This window comes from Plutella xylostella, chromosome 20 (genome assembly GCF_932276165.1).
Source record: "Plutella xylostella chromosome 20, ilPluXylo3.1, whole genome shotgun sequence".
Taxonomy (NCBI): Eukaryota; Metazoa; Arthropoda; class Insecta; order Lepidoptera; family Plutellidae; genus Plutella; species Plutella xylostella.
The window spans coordinates 8,767,387-8,787,037 of record NC_064000.1 but is presented as its reverse complement, the minus strand read 5'-3'; the positions used below and the strand labels follow the sequence as shown (position 1 = coordinate 8,787,037).

Genomic DNA, 19,651 nt, shown 5'->3' with positions numbered 1-19,651 from the left:
GTGAGGAAACGTTCGTTTCGTTTTTTTCTTGCATGTGTGATTTCTTCTGTATAATATAAAGTTTATTGTATTGATACGAAATACGTGTTTCCTTTAAAAAAAACCCCATCACATATTTGGCCCACGATTATAATGCTCATGCTCATCCATTTATATCTTTCATAGGTTTCCGACAGAAAAAAAAAATATCAAGAAAATGGATAGACATTACCGGTCGCACAAATTGGGAACCAAGGAAACATACAAAAATTGTGTTCGGCACATTTTGAAGAGGATTGTTTCGATTGGACGAAGACAATGAATTATACAATCCACTCAGTTTGTGTATATTAAATAATTATATTGAAATCAAATAAGTATGAGTAAAGTTTTTTTTCTTATATCGTCGGTTGACAGGAAAAACTCACTAAGGCTGATTTTTCAATATTCAGATAAATGTTATCTGGGTAATACAAACATTGAGAAACATTGAGACGCAACAGCATCAAAATTATTTCCCAGCAAAACTTTTGTCTGGCTATTGAAAAATTAGCCTTTAGTGTCTTTTTCCTATCAACCGACCATATACTCAAGTTTTGTTTTTGTTATTATGATAAGTTAAATTTCCCCATATTTAGGTTTTATTTTTTTGTCGGCAACATCTATGGTTTGAGTGAGAAAGAGAATAGTGCACACGGCGATTGCGAATCTATTTGTAGTTGATCTGAGTTACCTACCATACACAACCGTTAAAATAAAATAAATTACCCCTCAGAATATAAACAGGCTCGCGCTTTGGCATACTGCATTGACCGTATAGTTCTTATTCGGAGAATCTAATAAGTGTCATTATGTGCAATGTTTACCTTTATCTATGCATCTGTAACTCTATAGTAAAAAATGTAAACAAATCGAAAAGGCGAAATGTTTTCTAAGAATTTTCGGCTTTTCTGCATCTAAAATGATTAGAAAATTAACTTTCCATAGCAAATGCATATGTATTATAATACTTGTAGTCATAATTTGTTGATTTAATCAGTTTTTGTGAAATATTTGATAAAAAATAAAATGGCGTGGGTATAGCTCCTAACAGGCCGCCACAAGGGCGACGACTGAAGAAATCTGAAATCTGTCACGGTGTCATCATTTTTAAACCGGAATTTATTAGTTTTTTGCAAAAAAAGTTGACTTCTGGTCCATTAAATCCAACTCTTTAAGGTAACTTTGTTAAGAATTTAATTACCTACACATACATATAAGATTCCATGAAAATGGGCCCTCTGATTTCGAGGGTTTTTTCATAATAAGTCAAAAAATGGCAAAAGACATGGTGTGTTTGCAATTTTTTTTAACATACTTATTATAATACTGCACCAATTTATAAGCAACTAACATGTTCAGTATACCCTCTGCTACAAAATATATTTTTATCAATGTGATAGAAGCCACCGTTTTTCCAATCTAATCAAGTATATCAAGCCGACTTTAGCATTTTAGCTTTAGGGATCCCCTTAAAAGCAAATTAGATGCTTTTCATTTGTTTGAAATGAAGCTATTAATTATATTCGCATTACTTACGTACTCATACTAATACATACATTTTAGAAGAGGACAGATAGAATTGGTAATATTCTGATACGCTGTTAAATGTTCTTCAGTATTGCAGATTATCCGTTAAGGTTCTAATATCATTGGAACTTTTTCACTGCTCGCGTGTTGTTCGAAAAAAGTTGCTAGACTAGGAAATTATTAGTAGTAAGAAATAAAAATCCAAAAGGCTTTAGCGGATTCCTCGATAAGTAAAGCACATTCTTCCTTTGTGAAAACTTCGGTGGAAAACAAAGCTTTGTCATCTAAAACCGTCCGGTGTGTAGTTGTACACAAAGCTAATATGGCGGCGTTTCCGGTCGCGGCGGAAGTGGCCGCGGCGACGCAATCTGCGTTTGACAGATACATTTGTTCCCCTCTGTACTTTTTCATAGTTTATTTTAGCATTTGACGCAAATTTCACGGTAAAAAGATAACGTAACGGATAACGCTGGATGACGCAAAGACTTGTTTTCTAATTACTATGAGTAAGGCCTGATTTTACAATTTAAGAATATGGCTAGGGGGCGGGGAAGTTACTCGCTCCCCTCGTCCCCGCGCAACTTTTCTGCCGCGCACAACTCACAAAATTACGTTCGTGTGGCCTCACCCTAACGGCAATACGACTCTATCACGTGAGTACAAATTTACTGCGAAAAGCGGGTGGCTCGCTTGCGAGTCACCTCTGAACACCTCGGGGATTATAGTTTACTTAGCATTTATTTAATTATAATATAAATTTAACGCACGGAACCCAGTGAATACCCGGCGGTTCTTAAAAAAAAGGAAAAATAATAAAGTCGGAAAAGTAGGTAGGTACTGAGCAACGCCATAAAACAAGAATGCTTTTATTATTATAAACATGTAATAATGTTGATGAATTTCCGTCCGTTTCATTTGACTGCGTAAATTTTTCAGACTCATTTAGAATTTTCTTTTCTCCGTGAAACAGAATTTTGTTCTTCGAGACAGTTGGGCATTCCTGTTTAGGCACTCAATTGCAATAAAAAAAATATGAGGAGTATTTGATGAAACGTAACGTATTAAAGATTTTAATAGGTACTTAAAGTATAATAGTAAATAAAGTATCTGTAAAAATGTATTAAATTTTTATAAGGGGTTATTGAACAAGTAAATGACATCATTTTACTGCTATCTGAATAACTTTGTTGCTATCAATTTCTAACAGCAACATTCAGAAGCGATGGTATCAGTACATTACCTTACACAAGTTGTAAGAAAAGATTTTAAGTAAGGACTTATTACAAATACCTATTTTTCAAATTTCTGTAGGAAATTTTCACATAAACATCATATTTCTGATGTTGGCAGGTCGCCGTACATCCTCACCTAGTATGACCCAACTATTGTCGTGAAACAAAGAACCCTCCCCCCCTCTAGATATACGACCCCCCCCCCAGCGTCTGTCGCGTCACAAAGGAAAACATTATAAAAACATGTCACTCTCAACTCTTGTTTTGTCTAAAATTTAATTCAGAAGTTGGTAACATTTTCTATTGGCCTCTGGCCACGGTTTTGGACCGCTCTGACGTCGTGAGCTGACCCGGAAATTTATTTGATTTTTAGGTAGGAGGTTAATGTAATTTGTAAGGTTACATTATGGCCTAATTTCATTTAAATTATCCGGCTGCTCAGCATACGAGGTTCAAGGACATACGTGGTAGGAATGCCAAGTGAGTAAAACTCTTTGCGTTTATCATTACGTTTTTAAAGACTAGCAAATAATTTTTATTGACTTCTATTCTCCTAGACATAATCAGAAATTCGCACTAGACGAAAGCATATTCGAATGATTTATTGCAACACCAATGCGACGACATATACGATTGACTACACTCTGATTACCTTTAAATTACAGCTTTCTCATCCGACGCCATCTTTTACACTAATCTTCGCTTTCTATGGCGTATTATTTAAGACACTAACCCCCTTATTCATAGAAAAGTTACAATATGTTTTAACTAATAAACTGTTTTGTCCCTTTTCGACAATTAACAATTTGTTCTTTGAGAGAAAGGGACAGAACAGTTTATTAGTTAAAACGTATTGTAACTTCTCTATGAATAAGGGGGGTAGAATTTAGTAATAACAATGTAAGTATAAGAATATTGTTACTAACAAATCGGGCCTAATTATTAGGGTTCCGTAGCCAAAATGGCAAAAACGGAACCCTTATAGTTTCGTCATGTCCGTCTGTCCGTCTGTCCGTCTGTCACAGCCGATTTACTCGGAAACTATAAGTACTACAGTGATGAAATTTGATGGGAATATGTGTTGTATGAACCGCTACAAAAATATGACACTAAATAGTAAAAAAAAGAATTGGGGGTGGGGCCCCCCATACATGTAACTGAGGGATGAAATTTTTTTTTTCGATGTACACACGGCAACGTTAAATGGTTGGCAGGGCACACTAACGTAGGTAGTGTATGTGTGTGTCAGCGACGTCGACGTAATTATTTAGTTCTGGCCAACCCACACACGGATATTGTAAGCATGTAGTTGTGCCAGTGACAATGATTCATTGTTTTTATGATATGAAGGAAAATTTTGCAATGCATTGTAATAGATTGAATGGCTCAGTTGGTATGATAGTAGACTTACAATAATCGGTATGGTGGTTCAAATCCCTGTGAACTTGCAAAATTCCTTTTTTGTTTTTTTTTATAGATTTAGTTTATTTTTTAATATGGCTAATAATAGTATTGTAGTATATACGAATAAAAGCAACACAGAAAGTAAATGAAACAAGTTATTAAGTGTTAAAATTACAAAATTTATTCTTGCCGTAACATAAACATTAAGGATGTTACGTTTTTGTTGTTTTTCGTTTTAAAACATAGTTGTAGTTTATATTAATAAGGAAAATTTTCAATTTGCAGTTTTAAATCATAATAAACATCAGAAAAGGATGGACTGGCTGTTTTACTAAAGTAAATAGGCAAGTCATTAGTTATATGAATCAACATGTTAATTAGCTAGAAATAAGATAACTTATTCCAACCTCAGTAACAATAACATCATTAACACATTGGCTTACCCATAATTGTAAATAATAATAAGTATTTAACAAAATAACTAAAATCTTATACAAATGGAAAAATAAAAATTACTGAGCTAACCCCAATAACTATAATTTTCACCACTTTTTTGCCATAATATCTTACCATCCATCCTTATCTGACTTAAAGGACTTTTCATCACTAAATATCACCACATTGTTGCACCAATCAAAGTTTAAAATAGTCAGTCGCAAAACGCACTCTGTTTCGACGATGCTGATCGGTTAGAGCAATTTTCTTCGTCGGCCTCCGACACCGCAACCCTGCAGCACGCAAGTGAACCCGTACGGTTTGTAGGGATAGATTATGTGTTGTGGCCGTAGAACGGGTGCTGCAGAACGGATCAGCGCTATGTGCAGCTACGATTTCTCGATGGCGTGGTGATGCATCCGTATAGACGACTACTGTCCCGAATCTGCGTATCGGTGAACCCATAATTGAACAGTTCTCCTCTGCAAACAAAAAAAACAAATACTTAGGTTATACAAATACAAATATTCTAACAGTCAAATAAAATATTTACAATTCTATGTTACTTACCGTTAAACGTCTTGCGATTTCACTAATTGTAATATTTTGTTCATAGAATACAATTATCTCCGCCTTTTTGAACATGGTCAAATGACTTTCCATAGTGACTGCGAAGATAAATTAATTATAAATTGACAAATCACAAAGTGAATCACTATGCAGACGCAGAGGTGAATTGTGACTAAAACTAAAAACTAATTTCGTTTATTCATATTGTATGAGGGTAGAATGGTTTTACTTCTCAAATGAAGAACGAATCATATATTTTTAGCGAAGAGAAATAGTCGACAGCTATGCAGCTTGTAGTCATTTGTCAATTTCAAATAAATTTATTTTATACTCAACAGCGTTTAAATTAACGCTAAATTTAAATAAAGTAAAATAAAAATACCCATCAGTGGACTCGAACTCACGACCTATGTTTCATAAGTCTAACATACTACCAATGAGCTACGAAGAGTATAGCTACAAGTTGTGAAATTTTGCTTCAAGTCAATTTTATAACTATTTGACTTACTCGACCGGTTGATATTTTTATGTCACAGCTGGTGTAAGGGCGTTTGCCTACGCGCAAACTCGTTTGTGCTGTTGTGTGTGTGTGTGTGGTTTGTTACTGGTGTATTTACCGATTTCTGCTTTATTGCACACATAGACCACGTTAGTGTGCACACATACACTACGTTTGTGTGCCCTGCCAACCATTTGGAGGTGCCGTGTGTACATACCCGTGTGGGGTATCAATGGAAAGGTCTTTTAAAATGATATAAAGTTTTCTAAAAAACATTTTTCTTAAAGTGAACGGTTTTTGAGATATCAGCTCTCAAAGTCGTAAAAAGTATGTCCCCCCCCCCTCTATTTTTATAACTACGGGGTATAAAATTCTAAAAAAAATAGAGGTGATGCATGCTAATTAACTCTTTCAACGATTTTTGGTTTGATCAAAGTATCTCTTATAGTTTTTGAGATAGGTTGATTTAAGCTACGGAACCCTTTGTGCGCGAGCCCGACTCGCACTTGGCCGGTTTTTATTTTTTTTTAATAATTAAAATTATTATTATTATTAAACAAAACTGCATAGCTGGTCAGACAGGGTCGAGCCCGGGCAGGGCGCAAACAGCTGACGTCTGTAACAGAAGTGGGTCACAAGTTACAACGCAAGTTCACTGTATAATACCTCGCAACTCTGCGCTCGGTAAGTTCAGGTTGACGCGAAACGATACAAGTTGGTATGCGGTTTGTGTTGGAAGTCGACTCTTGAGTTTAAAATGTTTTTGTAGCTAGTATCACCATCTGATTGAAGGTTAAGGTTTGAGAATGAGGGTCAGCCTAAGACCAGGATGCATTGCTTGGGGAAGGTATGTATACTTGTACACTCACGACTCTCACGAGCAATGAAAAAGCTCCAATGACAATAGCACTGTTATATTATTGTAGGGTAAGCAGAAAGCACCGCTGGTCAGTCGAATAGAGGCATTCAACTCTAATGGTTGTTTCACTTGTCCGCTCCCCACTACGTCACCTCGTCCCGACACACCGTAGCTAAAAAGCACCAAATTACTCCTACACGGAAATGACGCCGTCTGCATCATTGAAGTCTAACCATAATAAAATTATAAATTTATTTACGTGTATGGATCAAGTCATATGAAATAAAAGAATTAAATAAAATTAAAAAAATATATTTCTCCTCCATTCCATATTTTTTTGGTGTTTTCCTGGATTTTGTTGCATAGTTATCAATGTCGGTCTATTATACAATATCTGTCCCGGCTGAAACCGCCCGTCAGCTGTAATCCGGGCTGGCGGTTGCCGGCCGGATTAAACCGGATCCCGGGTCTCCATCAGGTTCATTTTATCGACAACTTTCAAACTTGTTTACTTTTCAAATAGTTTACCTACAAAATTTTCATTAGTTTAGTTTATTTTATAAAGAGCCACAGAGAGGAATTAATTATAAACTATTACATACTGTACCTTTATAAGAGTCGAATTCATAGTAATTTATGATCAATTAGGTACCCTACAAACTATATAAATAGTCTGCACTCATTCTTACTCAGTATGATACTTTTCGTATAATCGCATGGCATCCATATGATATAAAGAAAATTCCAATTAACTCTCAAGTCGTATCATCTTATCATAATAACCTCGGCTTTTATTCCGGCCACGCCGATAGCCTAGTCACCTAGGCACATAATAGACCTAGGCGCAGCTCATACACTATAGGGTATCAGTGACGCTATCTAGTAATACTAGATTACTGCAGACATCAGTGTAGGCGGCGGACAATCTAGTTAGAGTAGCTGGGTCTACGAAACCGCGGTCCAAACGCTCGTTTTTTAAATACTAGCGGTTGAAGATCGCAACGGTTACAAATGGATTAATCTAAGTATATTTTAGTTAGATGACCTGTACTCATTATAAAGATAAAGATTATAATTATGGGTATTAGTAAATTTTCGGGCAGGTAACTTATTTGTTTAGCAATTATTTTCATTTTAGCAGCAAGCAAGAACGTTGAAGAGAATTAATTATTTACTAAGTAGCGATCGTGTTACAATATGATTTAATTAGGTAGATTATTCTTTTTTTGTATTACAAACAGTATCCACAGTTACTTATAAAAACTTAAGCAAGTACCATAAATGTAATACAAATACAATCACAATACTAGGTCTGGATGCGCAGATAAAAGATGCATGTGGATGATGCAAAAGAACTGTATCAGGACTACTCAGGACGTCTCTCCGCCTATATACCCTCTGGGAAGTAGGTTTAAGAGCATATATGTATGTATTTACTAGATCCGGATATTGCTAGAGCTATATAATGTGCAGTCGACATCCAGGCCGCAGTGACTCGCATCGCAATCCTGTTAAGATAATGCGTTTACCCGCCCGCCGCCCGCCGCCGCTTGCGATTTATTTTTATTTCTATTCACTTGGCTACAGCCTGCCAACTGTGGCTTGGCTTAACATAATTATATAATTCTTATGTAAACGTAAAAATCAAAGAAGAAAACTACGATGTACAGCATTGCTCCTTTATACCTACCTGAAATAAAATTAGTAATCGTCCAAAATGCAACCTGAAAGATTCTAAATATCTTAAAGAAATTTTAACTGTAAAGGTCAGATAAAAGTTTCTGTACAAAGTACCTATTTGGACAATCATATTTTTTTTTACCAAAGCTCAATAGTAGTGAACGGGTTGTCACATCGTTGTACGTACGCCTGTAACAGTGCATTGGTTTACGACTACAGGGGGTCACTCTATATAATGAAAAACTACGTTTCGGAGAGATGCTGCGCGAGCCACGACTCTATCTCGTTGTATTAAACGCGCCGATTGCTCGACAGCTCTCGTTCGTTAGTTAGTTCGTTGTCAGTATAGAGTAACCCTCTTGGTCTAGCTATCCTAGGTATAGGCAGGGCGAACGCGCCGGGTGAACTTCCACTCACTGACCCGCTCCGGATTAAACCGGTTTAATGAAAATAATGCAATGGATGCTTTCGACACACTTTATTGTATTCGTGCTCACTTACCTGTACATAATGCTTTTCATTTTTATGTACAGACCATAGAGCTTTACAACTAAAGAACGAGTTATGACTATTTGAGTTAATGGATTTAAATAACGAATCTTTTACTCCGATTTAGATTTAGAGTACTCTTCAGAGTGCGCTCTCAGACTATGAATGTACTTTACATACATAGTCCGGGAGACCAATGATAAAATTGCACCTTGTTAATAATATAGGTACGTTTTGCGATAGTGTTACATATGTAGGTGCATTTAATTAAATGTGATTACCCCTTTGGGTATTATATCACATGCATGTATGTTACAGGGATTTTTTACACTAGAAATGAAACTAATTATTTCGACTTTCCTATATGTAGCACATTCCAAGTCGCTTTTCATTATATAAATGTGATTGTGTCGCCACAGTCTGCGGGCGACACTGTTCGCTGTGAACACTTATTAACCTCTTATCGGACGTGACGGCGCTACAAGCAAGCGGTCGAAACGCTCGGTACTGCGGCGTGAAAAAAAATGCGTGAAATAATATTTATTTAAACAGAAGCGTATTGAAAATATTATTAGAGGATACACACAGTATGTTCATGTCATAACATCGATATTTTCTATTAGGGGATATAAGCAAAATTATGCTAAAGTAAGATAGTCTTACAACGCAACGCAACGCAACTTTGAAACAAGATAAAGATTAGAGACTATTTATTTCTTTAACTGTCTTATCTATCTAAATGAACAACAGAAATTTCGAAGTAATGAATGTTGCCCTTATAATCTTTTTTGTTTCACTTTTTTCTGTTGCAAAGCTAGCTTTGTCGGACTGTACCTCAGCCAATTATCCGCAGATTGATGTGTGCAATATCGCAGGAAGCGAGGAGGCTGGAAGTGACGCCATTTTTTATCCGAATGTCATAATAAATTCACTTTACGGCATGCAACCTGGCTTCCGGATTAATCAAGGAATTTTCAAGTGAGATTTTTTGGGTCGATGAACATCACAGTTCATAAAATATATACCTGGGTAGTTTTACTGGATATTAGTTTATTTGGTATTTTCAACTTCTACAATACATTGTACCAGTATGGAAATATGTACCTATAGAGGTTCCACTATGTTACTCCATTTTTGACGTTTCTTTATGTCTGGTAAGTAAAGTTGGTTTTCCTTTGCAGTCATCAAATATTCAAATATGTATGGGATTTCGAATGTCAAAAAACCAATAACATAATGGACAGAGTATAACCATCCGTTCTTCCTAAAAAAATACGCACTAGGGATTATAAACCGATACTTTACCGAATCAAATATTCCTCTTGTTTCCGACTTCCCCATATTGATATACCTCAATATTAATGCATAATCTTTACCATACATACAATATACGTCGACAAGTAGTGCCTTCTCATTAACCATACCTTTTACTAGTAGAAGCTGTAGCCACTACGTGACGTAAAAAAACGTTCTCTTCCCACGAAAGAGAGCAAATAATTTATGAAAAGAAATTAACTCGTTTCAGTGAGTGGGAAACCTAATTATAAGAGTACCCGGCTCACTCGCCTCACGTTACTTTAATGAGAAAACTCAATGACATTTTCATCCGGTAGGTATGTACCTATGTTTTGAATTTTACTACCTCTACACTCTAGGTAAAACATGGTAGATAATAATTTTCTTTAACTGGTAGCATGAATGAAGGAGAATAAAAAACACCACTTCAGTGTCAGAAATTACTGTGAATACTTAATTGATGTCCTAATAAAGTTAATTTCGGTATTCTCACTTTGTATCACATGCAATTTAATGCCTCGTAACAAGTTATTTTCGAGATGTATCATGATGTCCTGTTTCTCCACAGTTGGTTCATAGTTAAAACACTCTCATTATTCTATCGGGACTCAATATTTATAATAATATATCGTCCGTCAGTCGGTTAAGCTCCAGATAGAATTGGTTCATAAATCAAGCGGTCTCAAGATTGGTTATCTTTGATGGAGAACGGGCTAGACGCTCCCAGGTACCCTATTCAGGATGACCTAACGTTTCCTAAGCTGTACGAGTACCTAGTCATTTTTAAGTGGACTACACGAAAGGAGCGTCATGAATACTTCACACCCTGCAGCCGCTACACGGGTTCGTTATCGACGTCGATTATCTAGTTTAATGAGCGTTCCACCAATAACAGCGCCGTATTCATGGCGAATTGCGTATAGTGACACTTAGTCCAGTCAAAATCACACTGTTGTAATGTTACTGTTACTTTGAAGCTTAAACATTACTTTGAGACAAAAGTTATAGATTCTCCTTGTAATAGCTAATTTATCCTGAATAGACTGCAAGGAGTGCCTAGGCCAAGGCTAGCCAAACTATTTATACGTCAGAAAAAAACCACTTACTACATCGGCCCTAGACCTCAATTTATGGGAAAACTACCTACTAACTTATTATAGTTTCAGCTAACACATAGAGACACAAGACGAGCCTAGCGTTATTTTTCTATTAAAATATTTATATTGTAAGAGGTCTATTACAAAACAATTAATTAAATGTTACTCCCGAATAGATTAAAATACCCTCGTCTAAGCCGCCCTTCACAATATAGACGGACAAAATTTCATAAATTTTAAATGATTAAACCTGTTTCGATTTTGCGAGCAAAGCTCTTTTCAAACAAAAACTTTAAATAGTTACTTATTATAAAGTATTTTGGTCACCTCGGTTTTTCTGACTTAAGTTGATACAATAACGCATTTTTTTCGATCACGGGTCATGTAGCGTTACATTATTAATTGTTATCATTCAAGTGAACTCGCTACCTCATTAACTAAGCTAACCAGTTCCATTAACCCGTGATTAACTCGCGATTAATTTGCGCAAACAAACATCGGCTATCGATCGAGCGATCCGTCACTGCGCGAACACGAATTAGCTTTTAACCCCCTTCTTCTAGGGGGTCACTTTAACTTACGCAGACATAAACTTTTACATACAAACGTTTAATATCTAATTGCATTGTTAAAAACATATAAGTCACAAACATGCATAACATCCACTAGAAGTTTCGTCAAAAAAAGTATTATAAATATTATTATATATACAGAGTGTTGTTTTTCGGACCAGACAAACTTTAAGGGTGGATTCTACGAGTAATTTAATCGAGAGAACACCCCCATTTGTTCTAGCGTTTGCATTTTTCTGCATTTATCTTGAATATACTCTGTTTTATAAAAAAACAAACATCTTCCTCCTACAAAATTCCCGCGACTGCTTTGCTACGGCGCGGCGTAGCTGTGCTACGCAGCCTGCTACGGCGTAGCGCGTAGCCAATATTATTCCTTGAAAAATATTCGCCCATATTAAAATTTGCTTTTGCTGCTATTTTCACGGCGGTTTCCATTGCCTTGGCTCATAATAATGATACATAGATAACGGAAAAGAAGGCTGGGGAATATACTTCGAATAGACGAACAAGAATTGCCGGTTGTGTGGCAACAAATAGAGCCGTAGTGTATTAAGCGTCCCGATTGAGTGACAATTTGTTGATCGTTCGTCGATTGAGAGTAACCCCCCAGACTCACAGCACACTTTCTCCTTCTTCAGTCACGGCATTATTCAGTCCACATTCTATCCTTTTCCTGTTGTTTCAGACGAGGAGCTGGTGTTTCGCGACCGCTGGGGCGGGCTGACGCTGCTGCACGCGCGCAACCTCACCACGCGCCTGCTCATCAACAACTCCACCTTCGTGAGTACAACCCACTCCTTCATGGCGGAGATAGAGACGTGACAGAGACAGAGATAAAGACGTGACACAGCGCAGCAGCCCATTCTCCCGTTTCGCCGTCCGCATACTTCGGGTACCACACAGGAGTTATGGCCACACTTATACCTAGTTAGGTATTTAGTCTATTCATAATGTCCAAATAGGTGCAAAAATTATTCTTGACTGGTTATATTTCCTCGACACATTGCTCGAAGGACTGATGGTCTGTGGAGCAGAAGAGTCCTCGAGTGGAGACCACGTACCGGCAAGCGCAGCGTTGGGCGGCCCCCCGCGAGATGGAGGGACGATATATTCAAGTCCGCGGGGAAGCACTGGATGCGGGCCGCCTCCGATCAGACAAGGTGGAAATCATTGGGGGAGGCCTATGTTCAGCAGTGGACGTCCTATGGCTGAGATGATGATGATGATGATGGTTATATTTCCAACGTTGATATAATCCTCTTGGTCTATGATCGTTTGATTTAAATCAAACAGGTATGAGTAAGATGCAGAGTTTCGAATGCACATTCATACACCTACTCTTTATCTAAAGAAGGTATGTATAGTGTATATTGTAACATGTACTGTTGATGTGCCTTATTATTATTATTATTATTAAATTCTTTATTGCACATAAATTTATTTGTACATAGGCGAACTTAATGCTAAAAGCATTCTCTTCCAGTTAACCTTGGGCGTTGTGGAGAAAATGATAGGTAGTGCGAAAGACAATGAGAACAGTTTAATTCTGTTTAATATCTATTGTTTAACACTAGAATATATACTTACTTATACATAATATCATAAAATAAACGAAAAAAATATACTTATAAATACATAATATATATATACCTACATACATAATTTATATAAATAAATAAAATAAATATTAAAACAAAATACCAGACGAGACAAAAGATAATACCTAATGTATCCTAACTATCCTAACTAATATTATTCTTCTACCTATCTTAGACTATGCGGATGTGTGTTACTTGGATCTGACCGAAGTGCTACTCAATAAGCTTGAACGCTTATTGAATACCTGTATCCGTTTCGTTTTTGGGCTACGTAAATATGATCACGTTTCTCAGTACCGTTCACAGCTAAAATGGCTCCCCATTCGTGATCGTAGGAATCTTCGTATCCTATGTCTCCTTTTCTCCGTTCTCCACGAGCCTAATACTCCTCCCTATCTTAAATCCATGTTTGATTTTCTTTCTGACACTCATACACGTCATCTCCGTTCCTCCCATAATCATCTATTAGCACTGCCCTCTTTCCATTCCGGTTTTATGTCTAACTCCTTCGCTGTCACCGCCGTTCGCCTATGGAATAATCTTCCCGAGAACATTAGAAAAGCCCCTTCTCGCCACATCTTCAAGCGACTAACCCGCGCTCATTATCTCAGCAACTTAAATAAATAGCATTTTCGTGTACCTGTCTGGATATTATATTATTATATGTTTGTATACAATATAGTATAGTATAGTTATGTATCCTAATATTATATGTATATTATTATTATCTTTTATAAATTTATATAATTATTTGAATGTATTGTTATTATATATTAAGATAATTATTAAGTGACTATTTAGTTTTTAGTTTTTTCATCTTACATACTTTTTCGTTTTTTTTTTTTTTGCACATCTTTGTACTTGTTTTCCTGCACCTCCTGTAGGTTGGCTGGTAGAAAATGCTCTTAGCATTAAGCCCACCTTTTGTACATGTATTTTTATATTTGTGCAATAAAGAATTAAATAAATAAATATTATAAATGCGAATGTAACTGTATCTGTCTGTCTGTCTGTTACTCTTTCACGCCAAAAGTACTGATCGGGTTTGAATGAAAATTGGTATACATATGCTCTAGACCCTGAGAAAGAAGATAGGCTACTTTTTATCCCTGAATTCCCACGGGAAAACTTTTTAAGGCGAAGCGAAGCTCGCGGGAACAGCTATTTACTATATTCCTACACATATAGATACTTGTGCACACAACATGCTACGTTCCTAGAGCGTATCAGAGCCGCAACCGTGAAATTAGACTCGGGACCCGCACACTCGGTCCACTAATGTATTATTACTGCGCACTTAGTACTGCTAGTACCCTTCGGAGAGTGATTCAAATACAACCATGGTACCTATACAGGGTGTTGCAAAAAGGGTATACTAAGCCGAAACCTACATATGCAGCATGATATATCTAAGCCCGAAACTGAAATCAGAATTTGAAAATTCGCGAAAAAAAAAAAATTTTTTCCATAGTAAAATAAAAAGTCACGTGACCAACAAAGTTTCTATGGAAAATGTTTTTTTTATTTTCGCGAATTTTCAAATTCTGATTTCAGTTTCGGGCTTAGATATAACATGCTGCACATGTAGGTTTCGGCTTAGTATACCCTTTTTGCAACACCCTGTATATTATAGCAGTAGCAGCACCGATACTGTTACTTCTGCTGAGATACTGAAAAATATTTTTGTCATTGAATTTTTATTCATGTATGAAAATTAAGTGGACATAATTATGTATCACCAAATTACTCCAAAACGGAAAACCGTCTGCAATAACATTATTTATTTTAAATAAATGACCCATAAAACTTGGGCTATTTGGATTGTGTGAAAGTAAATTTTATATTGCTCGCGAAAGTATTAATATAAATTCTCAAAAAACCTATTATTTAATGTCTAAAATTTTAACTATCGCAATCAGAATTATTTTCTTATTCATACGTGAAGGACAAAAAACTAGGCACAGTTTCACAAAATAAATATTTATATTATCTTCAGTTATGTTAATGAATTAATAAGTGCTGCTCACAATCTGTTTCAATAAAACTATGAATACTTAATCAAAATATTCCGTTGACTTTAAATAATGAAAAATAAACAGATTAAACAGCTGTGGATGACAATAATTTTTGAATAGAATTTTTTTTACCAATATTTATTTCTTTGTTACCCTCGAGCTCCACATTTTAAATAAAAACCCGTGGGCAATCCGGGATAAAAAGTAGCCCATATTAGTCCAGGATATCAGCTTCCTTCACATAAAATTTCATGTAAACCCGTACCGTAGTTTTAACTTGAAAGAGGATCAAACATTTGTATTTACAAACTTTTGTGTTTTCACTTAATATAGTAGGATAAATGACACAAACAGTTTCAATAGATTCAGGCAAAGTAAAAAATAAACTAAGTAGGTATATTAAAATCAAAAACATTTATTTAAAACACTCACACATTATGCTTAAGTATAAACATGATTAAGAATCTGCAAGAGTGTGCGTGTTTTCTATTGTTGGGTTCATTTGCCGCCACCGCCGCCGCCACCACCACCGCCGCCACGGTTGTAGTTATCATTATAACCGTAGTACCTGTTTCCGTTACCACTGCCGCCGCCGCCGCCGCCGCCACCGCCGGCGAGGGCACTGCCAGTGCACACCTGAAAGAAAACATGACATTACAGTTAAAACCTGTAAAATGACTGGACAGTTTATCACATCTTTCAGTTTACACCAAACTAAGGTAGTAAGGGGTAGTGCAGTAAGTGTCCGCTAGATGGCGACTCATCTGGTGGCAGTTTTGTTAATTATGCTAAAGAACCAATACCACACACAGTGAATTTAACGTCGACCGATTCAAGTGGTTGTTTTCTGGACGCACCCGTGCTTCGAACGGCACATTAAGCCGTGGGTCCCGGTTGCTGCTTCGGTAGCAGTTAGACTAGTCAGAACCCTTCGGGCGGCTTGATTTGCTCACTTGCTTGCCAGACAACTCTCTCAGCACAAGCTTGCTTGTGTTGGGGTCCACCAACCCGGACTAGGCCAGCGTGGTGGACTAGGCCTTAAACCCTTCCTTTCTCAGAAAGAGACCCGTGCCCCAGCAGTGGGGACGTGATGGTTTGTGACTTTTGATGAGGATTGACAACGCAGACTTGATGCCCGGTTTCAAATGAAATAACGAGATGGTATCCGTAACACCACCGCGTCTCCAAATAATACGCTATAAAAGTAATTTAATAGAAGTAATCAGAACTTACCGCAAGGACCAAGAGTAGTGCTGTGAACAGTTTCATGATGCTGCTGAATGATGGAACTGATTCCACTGAAACGGCTTTTTATTCAGAACAGAAGTGCGTCACTAATAGACGAACAAACAAACAATTCATTTAATTAACTAACGGAATTGTTGTAAACATGCCAATACAAATATTATTATGTTGGAAATTTGCAAATATTTATAAAAGTTATAAAATGCTAATGTTGTTTTTATGTTTTTATAAAGATAACAATGTTACGAGTATCAGATCTGTATTATTTTGTAACTTCTATAAAATCAATGTGTGTGTTCGTTGAGAACGGCTGGGCCAACTTGTTGAATTTAGATTTAAAATTATTTTTGTATTTATATGAAATAATATATACTTACAGATGTAAAGAATACATACAGCCGAATTGAGAACCTCCTCCTTTTTCCGAAGTTGGTTAAAAGGTTTCAAGACGAAGTGAAGCTTGCGAGCAACAACTAACTAGTGAGAAATAATAATACCTATATCATTGATATTTTTACATAGAATAAATAGATAGCCCAATCGTGGTCTAACCTAAAAATGGACACTTGAAAAATTAACTCTTAACCTCTGTTCTTGATCCTGTTTTCTGCCTAGTTTACTAAATTCTCAATGCATTAGATCCACAGTTTCTATCATGCAGCCTATTGGTCCGGGAGACTCAGTAAACGACTTGGCAACCGTCCAGGCCGGGAGTCGAACGCGAGACCACGACAAGCGGATAACCCCCGAGTCACACGGGCCACTGCGTTTTGAGCCGTGGGTATTGGACCTAAATTTACTAGACAAAACATGACTTCAGTATATGTATGATATCTGTATTTTGTACACTCACTAGTAATATGTGTTCGTATATAAGCTTTGTATAATCTGTTCTTGTGTACAAATAAAAGATATTCTATCTATCTATCTAATGAAAAAGTTCCAGTGACATGCTATATTGAAGTACATTTATCAATATATTACCAACTAAAAACATGCAACAACCTGTATATTACGGTGGTACGATAGCCCTTTAACAATCAGAGTCGTGAGCACAAGTTTCGATCTTCCGTTAAAGTTGCGTATCGTCAACTGTCACTGTCAAAATGTAAGGCAAAGTTAGTTCCAAAAGTGACATTTGTTTTTTCCATATTATGTTAGGTGGAATTTCACCAAACGCTAAACGTATTTAGTAGAATGTCATACGTCTGTCAGTTAGTACAAAAAGGTATTAAAAATTAGATTCGAAAATAGTATCGAATCCTATGCTCGCTGCACAGAACGTTTTGTACACTGAATTTTGATGCATTGCCATAAAAAACATCCTGTACAATACCGGATTCAATCTATGCGCAGCTGTTACATTTTATTAATACTTCTTTTTACTTGTTTTATCCATCGCGTTTTCGTTTATACAGGGTGGGAATAGATCGAGGATCGCGCTGAACAATAAGCCTGAACTGAACTTTAAGACCTAGAAAAAAGTTTAAAGCTAAACTGCCGGGATTTTTATCTAAATTAGAAAAGTCTCTAAGACCTTTCTGAACAGAGGATTCATATGAGTTCTGTTGCTGTAGATGTGAGTTTTCACATTGCAAAGAAAGTAGAAAGAGGTGAAACTGTGGAGAAAACAAGATTAGCGTCAGTCGCTGACACACTTAGATTAATAATATGTACAGGGTACGAACAAGATAGTGTAAAACTATATACAAAAACAAATAAAAAAACTGTCCGCATCTTCTAAAGTTCTTATCGAAGTTAAGGTGTTAATGGGGTGTTACTTGTCGAGACGTTTCTTTTGCACTGACATTCCATCTCCTTCGTATATTGTTAAGCTCTGTCACTGACAAATCTCCCGTCTGTATAAAAAGAGCTATTTTTTACAACATGTTGTTTTCTTTTCGTCAAAGTTTTTCAGTTTTTATGCGGCTTTTGTGTTGAATTTATTTGCGTCGTAAACATTTATGTTTCGTAGACAAACAAAAGAAAATAAAGTTTCCCAAACTATTCTCGTATTATTTTATAACATGCTAACCAAAGCTCAAATGCTATGTGTTTTTTTATTTATTTTATTGCATAAAAGATTTTATTTTTTGATAGATTAAAATCAGTTCAGCTTTCTTATCTATAGATACAGGGTGTTATATTAAGTAAATAAGATACCTATTCCTATTATACAATGACATGTATTCCGAATAGTTGATCAATTTATTCAATATCCTCTCAGTCAATCAAACCCATGAAAGCCTCACAGCTGTAGGTACGTTGCAGTGCATGCGGGAATCCGGTCATTTCATGAAACGGCCGGGTGAGTCGCACGTGCCGCGTCACACTGGGCATTGTGCCTGCGACATGAAGTGTCATTGAGACTAGGGCTGCGTACACGCTTATGATAAATGTTAACACTATAAAACATATATTATATTATTATTACCAGATAGACCCAAACACACTTATTTAGAATACTTACTTTTTAGGTATAAGTCAAATTATTTCTCAAGTTTCGCCCACAAGCTTTACTTCACCTAATTAAGTTTTACCGTAAACTTAAACCATAAGTACATGTTAAAGTTGGTAGCATCTCATTTGTACAGTGTTAAACATTTTATTGTGTACTATTTCAATTTGTAAGGTTGAAAATTTAAAACTTAAATTAAAATTTTAAACTTTAAATAGTGATTGATTTTCAAAATTCTTTATTATCAATAAGTATAATGGTAACAAAACAGTACAACTAAAATATTATACTATATTATGACATTGTGGTTTACACACTTAATTAGGCTGCAGACACCTTTGTAAGTTTACAAATTATTTGACTTAATGCTATTTACATCGATAAGTATTTTAGTAACAGAATAGGAATGAACTAACTCGACAACAGTATTTTAAGTGCGTACGATCTCATTAGTGTTGAAGACCATTTTTCGCCGGAGATGACAAAAATAGTAATATAAATAGTAATATACTTACTAATTACAGCGTGCTAAAAAGAAGACTTCTTAAATGCATCTTGCATTGAAATTGACTGCAGTCAGTTTAAGCCACAAAATTACGTGGTTGGCAGCACATCTATCTCTGCCACCCTGACGGCCGCGGCCGCTCAGAT

General features: G+C 36.2%; 1 protein-coding gene and 1 non-coding gene across 2 annotated transcripts in view; one reads left to right on the top strand and one right to left on the bottom strand.

Annotated features, from left to right (window-relative positions):
• The window catches only part of LOC105391488 (inactive dipeptidyl peptidase 10), a 134,949-nt gene that overhangs the window by 93,561 nt on the left and 21,737 nt on the right, over nt 1–19,651 (top strand). Inside the window, exon 5 of the mRNA XM_048628367.1 lies at nt 12,370–12,464. Coding sequence (XP_048484324.1) covers nt 12,370–12,464 — 95 coding nt within the window. The remainder of the gene's footprint in view (nt 1–12,369; nt 12,465–19,651) is intronic.
• Nucleotides 15,693–17,581, bottom strand: LOC105388211. Its single transcript, XR_007267466.1, has 2 exons — nt 16,531–17,581; nt 15,693–15,933 (listed from the first exon to the last, which is right to left on the bottom strand). It is a non-coding gene; the product is annotated as an uncharacterized LOC105388211 (transcript).